The 18,546-nt window shown below is 42.7% G+C and overlaps 1 protein-coding gene across 3 annotated transcripts in view; it reads right to left on the bottom strand.

Moving 5' to 3' along the window:
* LOC136886402 (alpha-tocopherol transfer protein-like) overlaps nucleotides 1–18,546 on the bottom strand; it is a 218,573-nt gene that overhangs the window by 42,820 nt on the left and 157,207 nt on the right. For 2 of the 3 annotated variants that reach the window (XM_067159176.2, XM_067159177.2), the window contains one exon: nucleotides 1,833–2,002. In XM_067159176.2, coding sequence (XP_067015277.1) covers nucleotides 1,833–1,971 — 139 coding nt within the window. In that variant the 5' untranslated portion in view covers nucleotides 1,972–2,002. The remainder of the gene's footprint in view (nucleotides 1–1,832; nucleotides 2,003–18,546) is intronic. The other variant, XM_067159178.2, reaches the window with a different exon arrangement.

The following is an 18,546-nucleotide window of genomic DNA, read 5'->3' as shown; positions in this document are numbered from 1 at the left end:
TTTCATACACACACATAAAGAAGGATATAGAAAAAAGAAACATTTGTACCGACACTGAACGCGCCTTAAATGCAATGTAGAAAAACACCGACGTCCATTTTCAACAGTAAGATGTTGATTGCCATAGCAACGAAAAGAATAAATAAACATCCCGCGCAATCAGCGCCCTCCCCTTTATCGCCTAAGTTGGTACCTGGTGCTAGGTAGTATTAGAAACTAAGTTTAATTGTTGGTACGTCATACTAGAAACTAATTAAAGTTGGTATCAGGAACTAATTGAACTGACTTACATTTCCAATGACAAATGAACATTGAACAGCGGTTCTGAGTTGGTGAGTCTATACTGAGTAGATCGTGGCTACCCTTCATAGATTTTGTAAAATTTATTCGGGCGTATAGTAATTTCTATCTCGTCACGGCTATATGCCGAGTAGATCATAACTATCCTTCATAGTTAACTCGTCAACATCTTTCTCCTTGACTCTGGAGGCCCAGAAATTAACTATAACAGGGTCTCTCTATCTTGAGTCTGGTTACTATGGAGTGACAGTTGTCCAATAAATTATATGTTATTGCTCTGAAGACTGCAGTGGAAAGAGGAAAGTGTTTCTCTACATTACATAAAGTAAAGAATAATAATGTTATTTGCTTTACGTCTCACAAACTACTTTTACGGTTTTCTGAGACACAGAGGTGCCGGAATTTAGTATCGCAGGAATTCTTTTGCGTGCCAGTAAATCAACCGACACGAGGCTGGCGTATTTGAGCACCTTCAAATACCACCGGACTGAGACAGGATCGAGCCTGCCAAGTTCTGGTCAGAAGACCAGCGCCTCAACCATCTGAGCCACTCATCCAGGCATAGAATATTCCTGAGAAGTCTGATGGCAACTGAGAGGTAAAAACATGCTGGCTATGATCGAGAGATTTGCTAGAAATAGAGAAAGAAGGATGGAACTAACATAAATATTAACGACAATGTAAGTCTAGCTGTATTTTGACATACCTACTGCATTTTTTTGTTTATACTTGCATGTATAAATATGTGTGTGTGTGTATGTGTGTTTGTGTGTGTGGTGTTTTTTAGACTTTATTATCCGCGTTTGTATTTAAGGACCATTCTATACAGTGGCTTATAACGCGCAGCGGTAGTTCTGACGCCCCTTAACGCCATTTCAGTAAATCCATGTGCAAGTATCTATACTACAAAAAAGGCAACTATACTTGCGACATCAGAATGTATTGTTGGGTGCACGGCATGTAATTCAAGGTCTCCCACAAGGGGCAGTTTTGAACCTATTATTATACAAGATATATACCACTGATCTGGAAGGAATATTTCCTCCATTTGTCACCATTCTTCAGTATGCTGATGATGTCTGCCTCTTCGCTTCGGCGAATAATACTGGAGACACGAAACTGCAATTCCGCGGGGCGATTTACAGTATGGAAAAATGGCTAAAAAGCAGCGGACTGGAAATCTCTGCAAGCAAGTCCACAGCAGTCATTGAAGACCACAGCATCCAATCTTTAACATGATTTTAGGTTCGCATAATTTTTAGTACAACCACACGCTAAATTTATTGGGCTAATATATGATAGCAGATTGACGTGGTCCGTTCACATCCATCATCTTTTTGAATAACGCAGAGAAAGCCATTAATACTATATGTATTTTAATTAGAACGTGATGGAGTGCCCATCCCAATTTATTGCTCACCCACTATAGATTCCTATGGACGCGGCGTTTTAAATGTCCGTACAGAAAGGCCCTAAGCTAGAACGAGCCGGCACTATACTGTCCATATCTAGCCTATATTTTACCTACTTACCATCAAACTCTGGCAGGTGTGGTTGTTTAGCGAGCCACTCTTTGATGTGCTGCAGATCCTGCGCTCTCGTATCCACGTTCTCATTGAGTTCAGTGCGAATACGCAGTTGCATCTCTGGGTTCGGCTGGACGAGGGTCATCTTGTAGTGTCACCTTTTCTTTTTCGATAATCTGCAAAAAGGAAGAGAAATAATTGACGTTATTAAAAAAAAACATTCGATACAATGAAGATAAATCTGTCTTAATACCCTATGTAGTAAGCCAGCTTGTAGATTTACGTCAGACCATTCCGTATGGACTCCCTGCTTTGGCCAGGGCAGCAAGCGAGCCCCCGAGGAGAAAGATAGAGATATAGCGAGTGAATGGAAAAGGGACGGAGTGGAGTGAGGTGTATGGACGGCACATTTTATGAGACAGAGAAATAAGTTAATTCAAGAATTACAAAAATCAACGTTTAATAAAACGTATTTATTTATTTATTTAGTTTGTGGTTAGTAAACAGTGTTTTTTTTTACAAGTTGCTTTACGTCGCACCGACACAGATAGGTCTTATGGGGTTGATGGGACAGTAAATTGCTAGGAGTGGGAAGGAAGCATCCGTGGCCTTAATTAAGGCACAGCCCCAGTATTTTCCTGGTGTTAAAATGGGAAACTACGAGAAACCATCTTCATGGCTGACGGCAGTGGGGTTCGAACCCACTATCTCCCGAATACTGGATACTGGTCGCACTTAAGAGGTTGCAGCTTTCGAGCTCGGTAGTAAACAGTGTTAGAAGTTACATACTAATATAAAAGGAAATCTGCTCCATTTTTTTCTGGTTGCCAGTGTTGGAGTTAAATACCAAGAATACGAAGATAACGCAATATGGTTCGTGAGCTTAGGAAAATATTAACGAACCCAGCCCTCCCACGTTAGGTTTCGACGTTTGAAACAACCTCAAATATATTTTTCTTTCTTACCCTCCAGGGTTTGTTTTTCCCTCGGACTCAGCAAGGCCCTGGCGGCCTCACCAGCTATGCTGAACAGGGGCCTCGGTGGGGGATGTGAAGATTGGAAGGGATAGACAAGGAAAAGGGAAGGAAGTGGCCGTGGCCTTTAGTTAGGTACCATCCCGGCATTTGCCTGGAGGAGAAGTGGGAAACCACGGAAAACCACTTCCAGAATGGCTGAGGTGGGAATCGAACCCACCGCTACTCAGTTGACCTCCCGAGGGTGAGTGGACCCCGTTCCAGCCCTCGCACTACTTTACAAATTTCGTGGCATCGAACCAAATCGGCCCTCCGGGGGTGGCAGCTAATCACACTAACCACTAGACCACAGAGACGGCTAAATACTTTTTTACTGTACGTAATGAACTGGAATGTTCCCTATTCAAGTTTAAGAGGGGCTTTAGAAACATTTCTAATATAATGCGGAGTTAAATGGATAAGCTCTGACTTGTGATTAATTTGGTTTGAATTATCTGATAAATTCACCAACAATCTAATCATGCTTACCGGAATTAACGTTAGTTAGGTTATTTGAAGGCATACTGTATATCGATTTGGTTCATGCATTTACATTATTGTTGTATCTTGGATAGTAAATATCTATGTCTTCACCCGTGATGAAACTTGAAAAGTTTGGTTTTCTTGCGATTATAGCGTCTTTTCTTTTTCTTGTAAACATTTCGCTGAGGAGGGAGTTTCATAGACACAATCGAACGCCACCGCTCTACTTTCCTGACAAGTGCGATCGCTCTCTCGCTTCACTGTGACGTATGCTTGCTACGTAAGCTGCCCGCGTTTACGTCACGCCGGCCTGGCCGCACTGGGCTAGCCTCAAGGGGCGCCCAGCTGAGCTGTGACCGATCGGTAGTCACGGCTGAGCACCTCTGGGATCGGGCGTCCGACGCGAAATCGGAAGGTTGTAGGTCCAGATCCTGCTGGTGCTCGATTGATCATTCTCATGTACGTAACATCTTTTCGATATGTCCTGAGCACGAATATGGAGCCAAACTCTGCATTCGGGAGGTGCGTGGGTTCGAACCCCATCGTCAAATGTCCTGAGAATGTTTCTTTATCGTTTCCCAATTTTCACTTCCAGGCAAATGCTGAGAGAGTTCCTATTTAAAGGCCACAGACCATTCCTTTCACCCCCCTTGCCCAATTTCATTCATCATTCATTTCATCTTCATTACCTCCTCAACTAAGGTTGGCGTCAGAAAGGGCAATCGGCCGTAAAACATGCCACGTAAATTCATTCACCCTCATCCCCAAGCCCGTGTTAGGAAACGGACATACATACTGAACACGACTTGGTACGCTGGAAGTTGATTTAATTACTTCTTTTTTCCGTGAGCATTTTAAATAAACATGACGTTTTTCTACTTCTATTTTAATAAACCTCCACGTCGTTTTTATGAAATTATTTTGTCCGATTTGACGTGGAATATTCCATATATAAACGTATTTTTCTACTGCCTATTCCGCTTAGCCAAGCTCAACAATGTCCTAAGCGTACTCGAAAACTATCAAATAAAGTGGACTTAAACTAATGTTGGTGAGTAATTTACTTTATTTAAGAATGCGAGTATTATTTGCAATTTGGTGTATGTTTAATGTTCTCTATTTAAAAAGTTTTTATTGATTATGTAAAGCATAATATTGCCTTCACTTTTCGTAATATTCCATTGCATCTCGTATGTTCTCTTATTAAAGTCCAAAGATATTTTTACATGGGGAGTGAGAATGTTAATAACAACTCTTCTTCGTCTTCTCCTTTATCTGGTTATTCTCCAGGGTTGGTGTTTCCCTCGGACTCAGCGAGGGATACCACCTCTACCGCCTCAAGAGCAGTGAACTGGAGCTTCAGACTCTGGGTCAGGTGATACAACTGGGGAGAATGACCAGTACCTCGTCCAGGCGGCCTCACCTGCTATGCTGAACAGGGGCCTTGCAGGGGAATGGTAAGATTGGGACAGGCGAGGAAGAGGGAAGGAAGCGGCCGTGGCCTTAAGTTAGGTACAATCCCAGCATTTGCCTGGAGGAGAAGTGGGGAAACCACGGAAAACCACTTCCAGGATGGCTGAGGTGGGAATCGAACCCACCTCTACTCGGTTGACCTCCCAAGGCTGAGTGGACCCCATTCCACCTTTCTTACCACTTTTCTAATTTTGTGGCAGAGTCGGGAATCGAACCCGGGCCTCCAGGGATGGCAGCTAATCACACTAACCACTAGACCACAGAGGCGGACAATAACAAATCTCTGACAGTATTATTCAGAAGCCTAAACAATAGGGCGTTTTAGCCTCCGTGCCTCAGGCGGCAGCACGCCGGCCTCTCACCGCTGGGTTCCCTGGTTCAAATCCTGGTCTCTTCATATGAGATTTGTGCTGGACAAGGCGGAGGCGGAACAGGTTTTCCTCTGGGTACTCCGGTTTTTCCTGTCATCTTTCATTCCAGCAACACTCTTCAATTAATCATTGCCCCAGAGGAGTGCGACAGGCTTCGGTAACCGGCACAATTCTTATCCTCGCCGCTAGATGGGGCTTCATCCATTCCAGTCCTGACTCGGTTGAATGACTGGAAACAGGCTGTGGATTTTCATTTTCATTTGGGTACTTGCGTATCAGCGTAACGTCCGTTAAAACAGCTGACCGTGAAGCGTCAGTGTTCAGTCTCCACTAACGCCGCACTGCGGGGGCGCGCGTGAACTCGGTGGTGATCTCACGAGGTCTTCTGTTCGTCCTGGCTTGGCCAACTCTGTTACTCCATCCAGTACCCTAACCACAGACTCCGATGGTGCCTTGTCAAGAGAAATTTACTCTCGCATGAGTAAGTTTACATTAACATTCTGGTGAAGTCCCCACAGAACTTCTCTCAGTAACTGACCATCCATACAGCAGGAAATTTGGCAGGAGACCTTGAATCTCTGACACATGTGCGTCCGTGAACAGAAAGTATAAAGAGTCTGACTATTAGCCTACATCGGCTCTTCCAGCTCTGCTTTGGCGGTGTGATTTGTGTCAAAAGATTATCAAATAATTTGTAAAGTAACTAATATGGATAGCACAGAATGGGCTGAGAACATGAATTATAGGACGCAGTGCTCTCACAGACTGGTTTATTAACCCATTTATGCCCGTAATTATTTTCATTTTTAACCCCAAATCAGTTATCAAGCAATGTAATTCGATATGATATGAGAGATTTAAATGATTTCTGAAAGGAAAGTCTTTTTCAGTGTGGGGAGTTAACGATGTAGCTGTATATGAGGAAATAAATGGCTTCGTGTTATTTTTTGAGTAGGCCTAATCAGTCCATATACTTGTTTGATGCAGATTGCCATGCCACCCTATCTTGTGCTAACCTTTTCATGTCTACGTAACTACTACATCCTACAACTGCACTAATCTGATTGTCATATTCATCCCTTGATCTACCTCTACCGTTCTTACCAGCTACACTTCTCTCGAAAACTAACAAGTCGTAGGTGTCTTAAGATGTGTCGTATCTTCTTCTCGTCAAACTTAGTCGAATAGATCTCCCCTCACGAATTCCTCCTGTGGATGGGAGCGGTAGAATAACACCTACAGTATCCCCTGCCTGTCTTAGGAGGCGACTAAAAGGGGCCTCAGAGGCTCTCAACATGGGATTGTTGGTTGGCGACCACGGGGCCCTTAGCTGAGTACTGCATTGCTTCCACTTATTTTGCCAGGATCCTAACTTTCATTTATCCTACTCTCTTTGGCTGATAATCTTAAGGCGCGCGCTGGCTTTCTGAGCCGAAGTTGGCAGGTTCCATTCTGACTCAGACCGGTAAAATTTGAAGACGCTCAAATACGTCAGCCCCATGTCGGTAGATTTACCGACACGTAAAATAATTCCCGAGGGACAAAATTCCGGCACCTCAGCGTCTCCGAAAACCGTTAAATGAGTTAGTCAGTAACATTATTATTATTATTATTATTATTATTATTATTATTATTATTATTATTATTATTATTATTATTATTATTATTATTGTACCTCAACCGCGTGCATTTAAATGAAACGCCTGGAAGAACGCTATCTAACACATTAAGTTCAACAGCTGTTTCAAAAATTTGGGACTTTTCTCCATAGATGTCTCTATTACAAAAACTGATGTCATGCACTCTGGTGCAAAGTGGAACAACTAGATATTTAAAGAAATAGGCCTAATGTGTTATTTTAAGGTTTCCTAAACAGACGGGATTTCTTTTGTTTTTTGGTGTATCACAGCGGAAAGAGATCGAAGTATTGACAACTAACTTTAAAAGTAACCAACTAGAAATTTTGGGTATTTAATTTTCAACAAATCAGGGTTTTCTTATACATATTTAATTACCCAATAAAGTGAAAGGGTGTGTCTGGTTTTAGTCCAGAGCCTTCTCGAACCTTCCTCTCGGGTGTAAAAGCTGACGCCTTTCAAGTTAACTTGTCTAATTGATCGTTGTGTTATTGAGTGTGTGTGTGTTAAGAGAGGAGGCGGGGTCCTCATCCGTCGGCGAGTAGAACATCAGCTAAGATAATGGCCACCATTTGTCTATCTCAGTAGTTATCTCCACAAGCTGACCCGAGGGGAAGGTTTCCAATCTTTAATAATGTAACGGTAAAATTTCCTCAAATGTAAACTTTCTTCCTTCTCATGTAGAAGTTCAAGTAAGTCAAAAGTACTTAAACTGAAAACCGGGGATAGAGAGTGCATTACCCTCTCGAATTTCCCTTCAATTAATCTTGAAGTGACTACGATTTTGTAACTGTTTTCACTACTATAAATTGTAACGTGACTTGTCCATCTAGTCACCTTAGTACTATGGGATTAGCCTCTGCATCGTCGGGCCACAAGCCCAAGTAGGGTTTTAATCTTTGATTTCAAGGAGCGCAAGTGGACGCCTCCACACATTTTTGTGTTTGGGGCCAGTAATTGAACCTGTTACTTTCCCTAAAGGCCCAGTAGAATGGATACCCCTGTAGTATTTCTTCCATGTAAATGAAAACTGATAAGTTCTTGTTAAATGTAGGTTGTGCCTAGAGAGGCCTGAAAGTGTGTCTGGTTTTAGTCCAGAGCCTTCTCGAACCTTCCTCTCGGCTATAAAAGCTGACGCCTTTCAAGTTAACTTGTTATTTAGCAAAGACGCTCTGATCTCTAGTGTAAAAAAGGTAAAGGTTGCCTTGAATAGGCTGTAAGGGTTTGGCAGCGCAGTCTCATTATTTGAATTATAGAGCATAAAGGCTCTTTTCTTGTAATATAATAGATATTTGTGTAAATATTGAGTGGTGCCTTTGGAAGGCCGTAACCTGTAAGACCAAAGTGCTCTTGAAAATTGTGTTTTAAATATCCTGTCAAAGAAATTGGGAGATTCGTCTCCTTGTCTATCTGTCCAAACGCAACATTAGTGACTTCTGTATATAGGGAGCTCAAATTGTAACTAACCTTGTCTGGGTTTTCCTGTTTTTTCTAGTTGGTACCAAACTAGCTCTGTGCCTGAAATCTTACTGTTTGTTAAAATTTAATATCTGAAAATAAAATAACCCTAAATTTTAAAGTTTTAAATGAATTTTTTGACTGTCGTAGATAGACCCATTCAACCAGCACTTTCTTTCACCTCTCTGTTCCACGAAAACTCGGTAACAATTATTATTCGAAGTGTCAGACCCCTTCCATTATTTCCCTCTTACTAACATGCATTTGTTACAATATTAGGTGTATAGTTTAGTTTAGATGACAACAGATGCTCTATGGAAATAAAAAGAAGGATTTACCTGTGTAAGAAAGCCTTTGAGGAGAAGAAGCAGCTCTTAATTAATAAATCCTTAAATACTGAACAAAAGAAATTATTTATCAAAACGTTCATTTGGAGTGTGCTGCTATACGGCTGTGAAGGATGGACTCTCTTGAAGGAGGACGTGAAACGACTAGAGGCAGTGGAAATGTGGCTATAGAGGAAGATGACAAGAACTAGCTGGAGTGAGAAGAAAACTAATGAAGCAGTGCTTAGAGAAATAAACACCCAGAGACATTTAATAACAACGATAAAAAGGAGAAAAGCGTCAGTTTTTGGTCACATTCTCCGGCATAATAACTTCATAAAGAACTTGTTCGAAGGCAAGGTGATGGGAAAGAAAGGCAGAGGGAAACCACGGGAGAAGATCATTGAAGAGGTAGTTGAGATGATGGGATGCCAAGGTTATGGAGAGATGAAAAGGATCGCAGAGAGAAGAGATCAATGGTTGCAGCGACAAGGCGAAGCCTTTAGATAATGATGATGATGAGTTTAGTTTACGCTTATATGCTATGAATTTAATATCTGTTTATACCCTCTAGAAACCCTGTGTACCATATGCCATAGACTTGTTGCAAATTCTAGCGCAGAATTTTGTACAAATTTTGAATCAAACGCCTGTTGTGTCATGAACTGTATATTCTGTGCTACTTGTTAGCCTTAAATGGGCAGTGTGCAATATAAGAAAATCATGTACAGAGAAAGGAACATCGTGCAGTTTCAAATTGTCATGGCGTGCACCCGTAACCTCACTTTTTGTCACATATTTAGCAGGACTCCACGGAATGCTAGAGGCTCTAACCTGGGGTCTTAGGCCCTCAGACGTGCAATGCAAAAATATGATTTTATTTTATTTGTTAAGCACTTGTTCTAAAAGGGAAATAGGTGTGTTAGATGCATCTTTTTGCGCAAAACATTCGGAACTTCGGGAAAGGTAATGGAAATGGAAGTTATATGCATTATGCTGCATACAATATATATTTACACACGTCTCTACAACACGTGGCGGTGGTGATTATTGTTTTGCAAGTAGCAGGAAACGGCTAGGAGTAGGAAGGAAGCGGCCGTGGCCTTAATTAAGGTACAGTCCCAGCATTTGCCTGGTGTGAAAATGGGAAACCACGGAAAACCATCTTCAGGGCTGCCGACAGTGGTGTTCGAACCTACTATCTCCCGAATACTGGATACTGGCCACACTAAAGCGACTGCAGCTATCGAGCTCGGTGACTATTGTTTTAAGAGGAAGTACAACTGGGCAACCATCCTTTATTAACATTAATTAGAAGGGGGGGGGGGGAATGGAAGGGATCCGACACTTCTAAAAATGAAGGTATTAGGCAAAGAAAGAGAAGTACCACGTTGAGCGTGAAAATGAAAGATTCCCTAGACCTCGAATGTTCTAATACCGTCGGGGTCGGAAAAGAACAAGAGTTGACCAAGGGAGGTCAGATAGGATGAATGAAAATGAGAAGTCTGGCACAAGTACGTGGAATCAATGCTAGGACTGAGCTACGGGCTCCGTAGTCACCAATACACGCTATCAAATTCAGAGCCTCCGGGGTCCCTTTTAGTTTCCTCTTACGACATGCAGGGGATACAGTGAGTGTTATTCTAACGCATCTACCCTTAGGGATATATTTCTACAACAGCTTCTTGGCTATCAGGAGCATCACGAAACAATGATGAATCATACTTAATGTAACGATTGAAGAAGCTTTCTAATGTAGCCTCGAAGAATTTGGAAGGAATAAACAGCACAATTGTTTTCAACCGAAGAGAAAATAATAACGATGGAGTAATGAGGGATAGGTTATATAACAAACACGTTTTAAAGTTTTAATTGAATGCGTAACGACTCAGAGTGAATAACTGAGTAATAGCCCACCTGGTGTCCATGATCCTTAGGGTGTCAATTGTATATGGTCTGTCGTCATCGTTAACCGGCACCAATCCCATTGGTGGAAAAATTTAAAATCATTAGATTGCGTGCGAAAGGCCTGGATTCAATTCCAAAACCCTCCGGTGTGTTCATATGGAGTTGCTGGTGATTCATCCGTCAGATGGAGATGTTAAGCCTTAAGCACACCCCTTGGTGCCATTCGACAGGACAAGGCTATGTGCCAACACCGGGTTTTAAAGTCTCTTTACATTATCAGCATCTCACATCCAGACGCGGGGTCGCACCTTGCGAGCAGAACATGTCCTCGGACACGCCTGGCTCTAAAAGAGCAATTTTTTTTAAAAAAAATTATAATTTGCTTTACGTCACACCGACACAGATAGGTCTTATAGCCTCGATGGGATAGGAAAGGGCTAGGAATGGAAAGGAATTGGCCGTGGCCTTAATTAAGGTACAATCCCAACATTTACCTGGTGTCAAAATGGGGAAAGCACGAAAAACCATCTTCAAGGCTGCCGACAGTGGGGTTCGAACCCACTATCTCCCGAATGCAGGATCACAGCTGTGCACCCTTAACCGCAGACCAACTTGCTCGGTAATTAATTCATTATTTATTTGACCTTGATAAGTTAAGGCATTTTATCATTTCTTCCAAGGCGGTTGCAATTCGAATTTTGGACACATATCAAAGATTCCGAATTCACAAAACTCCGTGATGTATTTATTTAATTATTTATTTTACAAAAGTACATCTTAGAGCTACCATGAGCCCGTTTCTCATCCACTGTAGCCCCACGACTCATTTCAGGACCTCTGACCATCTAGTTAGATGATGCGTATGATCACCGATGTCATTCCCTCAGAAACCAATCTGTTACAATCTTCGTCCACTTCTGAGAATCAGATCTTGCTCCACGTCCGTGGTAGGTCCATTTCTTGGACCATAACTTATACGTTCTCCATCAATCGAATCAGGCTAAACATATATTGTTAGTCTTTATGGGAATTACAGAAATTAATTTAAATAATTTCCATCTTTCATTTGTATCAGTACAGTCCTTTACCAACTTACCTGACCGAGAATTATGTTATTTCATCATCCTTTCATGTATTAGTCCTATAGAAGAACTGTTACGGTCTATACAAAATGTTTTGCATTTTCACGCTATCGCTTCCTGGGGCGTCCCAGAGATCTCTTCCCACCGGGGCAGTAGTTTATGACTGCTTTGGGGATCCTTCTTCTGTCCATCCTGTTTAGGTGTTCTAGCCAATTTGTCTGGTATTCATAGATGTATTCCAATACAGGTCTGCTTTTAAGATCATTCAGCACTTCAGTATTTCTTTTGTGTTCCCACTTACAACGTTGTTTAAAAGTGAGAGATTTATTTAGTGGTGGGCGATTTAATTTAATTAATTCCATATGTATGTCAAATCTAAAGGACACTACCGACAGCTTTAAGGCGTTTTGGAAGTAAATAATAATTTAAGCGTAGGTAGGACGCAGTACCCCATCCCACGTTTGATCACGCCCGGTGATACTTAACTCGGAGTTGTACCCACGAATGTGACAACTCACCGGAATTAGCAGGAAAGAAAATATGACATTTGAATAACATACGGGTATATTAGTGTACGTTATTTATTATCATTATGTGTGAAACGGAACGTTATTTAAAGGATTTCAATAATTATTATAGTACGAAAAGAAGCAAAGTATAGAGCCAGTGCCGTCGAACAGCTAAGCAGCCGGCAAGCGCGGGGAGATGGGAAACGTGCGGTGGCGAACCAATTGGAGCGTGGAGGGGAGGAGGGGCAGAGGCGTGTCACCAAGCACGCAGTGTGCAGGCTTAGCATTAGCCAGCAACTAATCATCGCTGATCGCGCGGAATTTGAAATGTCGCAACTTTTAGGCCCCGTAGTTAACGCCCTAATGAATGTTGGCACCCAAAATTGATGCCGACATCGTTTTTACGTGTACCTCAATGTGTTTTCAAAGTTTCATCGCGATTGGCGAATTAACCATTGCCGATTTTTACCTTGTTAGTGATACCCGTTGTTCGCCGGATGTATTTCATTTCAGCTGTTGTTATTTTTCTCTCATCGCATTTCCTCAGGGTCCACGCTTCACTTACATAGCAAAGTACTGGCCTTGGCAAGGTTTTGTAGATTCTTGTACGGGTGTGTTTTTGAACTAATGATGGTCTAAAAACTTTATTGATGATTCCCAAAAATCTGTTGAATTTGGAGATTTTATCGGGTATGTCCAGTTCTTCCAAGAGGTATTTAAAATAATTTACTCTTTCCAAAATGTTGGTATTTAAGCAGATCTCGCTTCTTACTGGTTCCTTGCCACAGGAAGCCATTGCCTTAGTTTTCTCAGGAGATATTTCCATTGAGTACTTTTCTGTGTTATTTAAATATTAATTATATATAACACTTTTATATGTAGGCTACGTTTTCTGATACTAGGTCAGAATAGAGTTGAGATGATATTTTATGCATTCTTTTACGGCCGGGTGCCCTTCCTGTCGCCAGTCTCAGCTGAGGACTATTGAAGGTAAAATGAATGATGGCGATTGAAATAGGGTAGGGAGGTAGGAGGAACAGGCTGTGGCGTATGTATAGGAATTGTTCCGGCATTTGCCTGAAAGTGAGGTGGCGGTTATTGCTGTTTTAAGAGGAAGTAAAACTGGGCAACCCTCCCTTATTAACACTAATCAGAGGAAAAAAATATGGAAGGGGGCCCATAATTCAAAAAATGAAGGTATCGATCAAAGAAAGTCCAAGGCCACGAAGGGCGTGAAAATGAAAGATTCGCTAGGATTCGCAAACCTAATACTGCCGCGGTCGAAGAAGAACAAGAGTTGACCAAGGGAGGTTGGATAGGATAGGAAGTGGAAGCAATGTCCGGACTCAGCCAAGGGTCCCGTAGTCACCAACCCACGCTCCCAAGTTAAAGGCCCCTAGGGTAGGGGATACCGTGCCTGTTATTCTATTCCCCCCACCCGCAGCGGGTGTCTGGAAGTGAACATGGAAACCACAGTAAACCATTCTCAGAACAGCCGACGGTGGGGTTCGAACCCGTTCGCCTCCCGAATCAGAGCTTGACTCCATAGCCGTAACACGTTAACACGCAGGGCTACTCTGCTTTTCTAATCGTCTTAAATTCTTTAGAAACAGCTCTTCATTAATGAGGAAAAGAACTCGTCTGTAAACCTGATATTAATAATAATGTTATTGGCTTTACGTCTCACTAATTACTTTCACGGTTTTCGAAGACGCCGAGGTGCCGGAATTTAATCCCGCAGGAGTTCTTTTACGTACCAGTAAATCTACCGACACAAGGCTAACGTATTTGAGCACCTTCAAATACCACCGGACTGAGTCAGGATCGAACCTGCCAGGTTGAGGTCAGAAGGCCAGCGCCTCAACCGTCTGAGCCATTCAGCCCGGCATCCGTAAAATTATAATAAATTGATAAATTTCAATTTCAGTCACCATTACGTATTGGTTGAATGGTCAGCGTTCAGGCCTTCGGTTAAAGGGATCCCGAGTTCGATTCCCGGCCGGGTCGGGGATTTTATTCGCGTCTGATTAATTCTTCTGGCGCGGTGACTGGGTGTTTGTGTGTGTCCCAACACTTTCCTCTTCATATTCAGACAACACGCCACACTATCAGTCCGACTCGTTGGGTGAATGGTTAGCGTACTGGCCTTCGGTTCAGAGGGTCCCGGGTTCGATTCCTGGCCGGGTCGGGGATTTTAACCTGCAACTCACACACCACACATAACACTATCCTCCACCACAATAACACGCAGTCACCTACACATGGCAGATGTCACCCACCCTCATCGGAGGGTCTGCCTTACAAGGACTGCACTTGGCTAGAAATAGCCACACGAAATTATTATTATTATTATATTATTATTATTATTATTATTATAAATAATAATTTCGTGTGGCTATTTCTAGCCGAGTGCAGCCCTTGTAAGGCAGACCCTCTGATGAGGGTGGGCGGCATCTGCCATGTGTAGGTAACTGCGTGTTATTGTGGTGGAGGATAGTGTTATGTGTGGTGTGTGAGTTGCAGGGATGTTGGGGACAGCACAAACACCCAGCCCCCGAGCCATTGGAATTAACCAATGAAGGTTAAAATCCCCGACCCGGCCGGGAATCGAACCCGGGACCCTCTGAACCGAAGGCCAGTACGCTGACCATTCGGCCAACGAGTCGGACATTATTATTATTATATCACACTATCAAACACCACAGAGAAACACGCAATGATTACATTCCTCCGTACAGGACTGGCGTCAGGAAGGGCATCTGGCCGTAAAACAGGGCCAAATCCACATGTGCTACACAGTTAGAACCCGACCGCACAGATATTGGTAAAGCTGTAGAGGAAGGATTTCAGTAACTACTGATCTACGTTTAGGGCAGTCGTTCAGGTGACAGATTTCCTGTGTTCTTTACCTAGGTCTTTCTTTAATCTCAAAGAAGTTGAAATTTTTTTAACATCTCACTTGGTAAATTATTCAAATTCTTATCTCCTCCTGCTGAAAAAGTATTTGCCCCAGTTTGTTCTCTTGAATTCCTACGGTCTTCATATTGTGATCTTTCCTACTTTTAAAAATACTCGCGGTATAAGTCCGCTTCACCACGGCTGCCTGGTTCACTCACTGCGCTCCTTATACTAGCTACAGCGAAGCATGAAGTCACAAACTGAAATATAAGAAGCAGCATTTCGTATAGTCGACAAGCAAACACAGCTGCAATTTCATTACTCGCAGCAGTGGAACGCAATAAATGTTCCTCTTCTTTGTTCCGGCCATCCTTTGTAACACGATGCCATTCTTTAACTTGGAAAGGAATAATTCCGTTTGTTCTGTCGTCATTAAGGTATTGTTGACATGACGTGAAGATTGTGTAAATTAAAGTAGGTATTTTATTCAGCAAAGAATAAAATTCCATTATAATGAGAGTAATGAACGAAACAGTATATCTCGTCCCTACGTCAAAAAGGTATGTATAAACAGTGAATTACCGCCGTTTAGGATTCTTAGTAAGGTTTGAATTCTTCTGCATTTCGCAACGTTTAGGTTTCAATATCGACGTTGAGTTTCACTCTACCAAAGCGGAGAAATTAAAACTTCGAGTGACTTAGGCCCCATTCACAATGCAAACGTAACGGTAAACTTAACGACGTAACGTAACCGTAAAATTAACGTAAAATTTTTGGTATTCACGATTGAGGAACGTAACATTAACATAAAGAGTAGCCTACACAGCAGCCAATCAAAACATTGCCGTGTTATTTAACACGGAAGTCGGGTTTTGGACTATCTCGCAGTTTTATATCGAACAACGTGGTAGCGGAATTCACATTACTTCAAACATCTATTGCTTTGCTCCTGGGAGCTGTGTACCTTGAAAAGGCGATCTAAACAACGGTGCAGAAAACGGGTTCATCCCTAATATCAAAGAAGGTTATCTCAGGGTGATTTTGGTAATCTACTGTAAGAAACGACCCTCATCAGTTCGCTTTGTACATGCGGATGAAACCTGAACTGTTTGCCTTTCTTACGAATTGCTTCCCCTTTTCTAATAAAAAGAAATGTAAGGTCTCCTTTACTCACATCTATGCCCCTATCTATCACACCCCGATGAGATGTTTGGATCTATTTGTTTGATTGATACCGTTTTCGTAAACTAGTAGTCCGTCATAATGTTAAGAAATATACAGGGACACTGTTTTATATATGACAGGGATTGTCACTCGCCCGGTCGCCAGCGCTGCGAGCTTGTCTCCCGCCATTTACCGTCAGATTTCATTGCTACAGCATATTTATTTCCACATATTCTATTTCGGTATAGCGTCTTTGCAATTCTTTTTCCTGTTATCATACATACACACAACGATTATTTTGAAAGAGAATTATAAGTGTTTCGTCGAAAGAAATCATTATATCGCGCACAAAATACAATGTTTACGTCTGCTCTGATTGGCTGGTTCTTAAACTTAACGTAAAATTAACCGCAAGAGCTTGGAGTTTGCAATCTCTTAATTTTCCTGACTCGCATATGGCCCGAATGCAAGCTCACAGCTGGCAGCTAATCACACTAAACACTACACCACAGAGGCGGACACCCATAATTTTTACACATTTTATTAGGGTAAAGCAAAAATTTACCTTCCTTTCTCCTTCTTTATTTATTTAATTTATCCGTTTACCCACCAGGGTTGGTTTTTCCCTGGAACTCACCGAGGGATTCCACCACTACCGCCTCAAGGGCAGTGTCCTGGAGCATGGGACTTTTGGTCGTGGGATACAACCGGGTAGGAGGACCAGTACCTCACCCAGGCAGCCTCACCAGCTATGCTGAACAGGGACCTTGTGTGGGGGATAGGAAGATTGGAAGGGATAAACAAGGAAGAGGGAAGGAAGCGGCCGTGGCGTTAAGTTAGGTACCATACCGGATTTGCCTGGAGAAGAAGTGAGAAACCACGGAAAACCACTTCGAAGATGGCTAGGTGGTGAATCGAAACTCCCCCCACCCCATACTCAGTTGACCGTCCGAGGGTGAGTGTACCCCGTTCCAGCCCTCATACTACTTTTAAAATTTCGTGACAGAGCCGGGAATCGAACCTTGACCTACAGGGGTGGCAAAAAATAGACCTTATTCTTAAAATTTACCTGTTTTTAAATGTAATTTTCATTGATGTTTGCTTATGATAAAATCCTGAATTATTCAATCGAATGTAATGCAATCTAACACCTAAATGAAGTAAAAGGAGGGGTTTCATACTAGACAGTAAACAATAATAAACAAGACCTTAATTGACACGCTAGTCGGTAAAGGTTTGCCATCCCTGAGTCTAGAGTTCTAGAGAGTTGGTCTTACTGATATAGAGCCCGGATTTTTATGCATTGATAGGTTAGAATATTGCCTGCTGCCATTTCTTGATGGATACAGTACTTTAGTATCCATCTCTTGGCACAGGCCAGAGCAAAGTGTAGCTTCCACCGAAGTCCCAGTCTCATCCATGGCTGTGACAACATGGAAGCTGCTGGGGTATGGGCAGTGCTGAGTAATGACATTCAGAGCACGACTAGTGCATCTGAGTGTTATGAAAGGTGTTGCTCATAGGGTCAGTCGTGCTGCAATAGTACTTTCTGACCCAGTGAGGAAAGCAATGGCAAACTAACTCACTCCTCGTCTTGCCTAGTACGCCTCATTTTGGTGCTGCCATTGGTTTTTGCGGTTTCCTGATAACCGCATAACCTTTGGTGGTGCTATTTGAGGATCCAACCAGCCTCTGGGCTGATGACCTAACAGACAGACAGGTTAGAATACAAACTTACTGAAGCGAGTAGCAAGTATAGTCTACCTTCACAATGATTATGCTATGGGGTGTGCATAAACATTACGGGTACGACCCGTCAGAACCCCTATAGAGTAATTTATGTTACTCTTGCCACATTATAGAAGAGCGGGTGGCCGACACTTCCCACTAACCAAATTAGTTTGCAATCTAACCTGTTACTGCATAAAAATCCGGACTTTTAGAGTAATTTGAAGAAAACAAGTGCCGCCTCTGTGGTGTAGTGGTTAGCGTGATTAGCTGCCACCCCCGGAGGTCCGGGTTCGATTCCCGGCTCTGCCACGAAATTTGAAAAGTGGTACGAGGGCTGGAACGGGGTCCACTCAGCCTCGGGAGGTCAACTGAGTAGAGGTGGGTTCAATTCCCCCCTCAGCCATCCTGGAAGTGGTTTTCCGTGGTTTCCCACTTCTCCTCCAGGCGAATGCCGGGATGGTACCTAAGTTAAGGCCACGGCCGCTTCCTTCCCTCTTCCTTGCCTATCCCTTCCACTCTTCCCATCCCTTCCCAAGGCCCCTGTTCAGCATAGCAGGTGAGGCCGCCTGGGCGAGGTACTGGTCATACTCCCCAGTTGTATCCCCCGACCAAGAGTCTGAAGCTCCAGGACACTGCCCATGAGGCGGTAGAGGTGGGATCCCTTGCT

This window comes from Anabrus simplex, chromosome X, assembly GCF_040414725.1.
Source record: "Anabrus simplex isolate iqAnaSimp1 chromosome X, ASM4041472v1, whole genome shotgun sequence".
NCBI lineage: Eukaryota > Metazoa > Arthropoda > Insecta > Orthoptera > Tettigoniidae > Anabrus > Anabrus simplex.
This window is presented reverse-complemented; position numbering and strand designations above follow the sequence as displayed.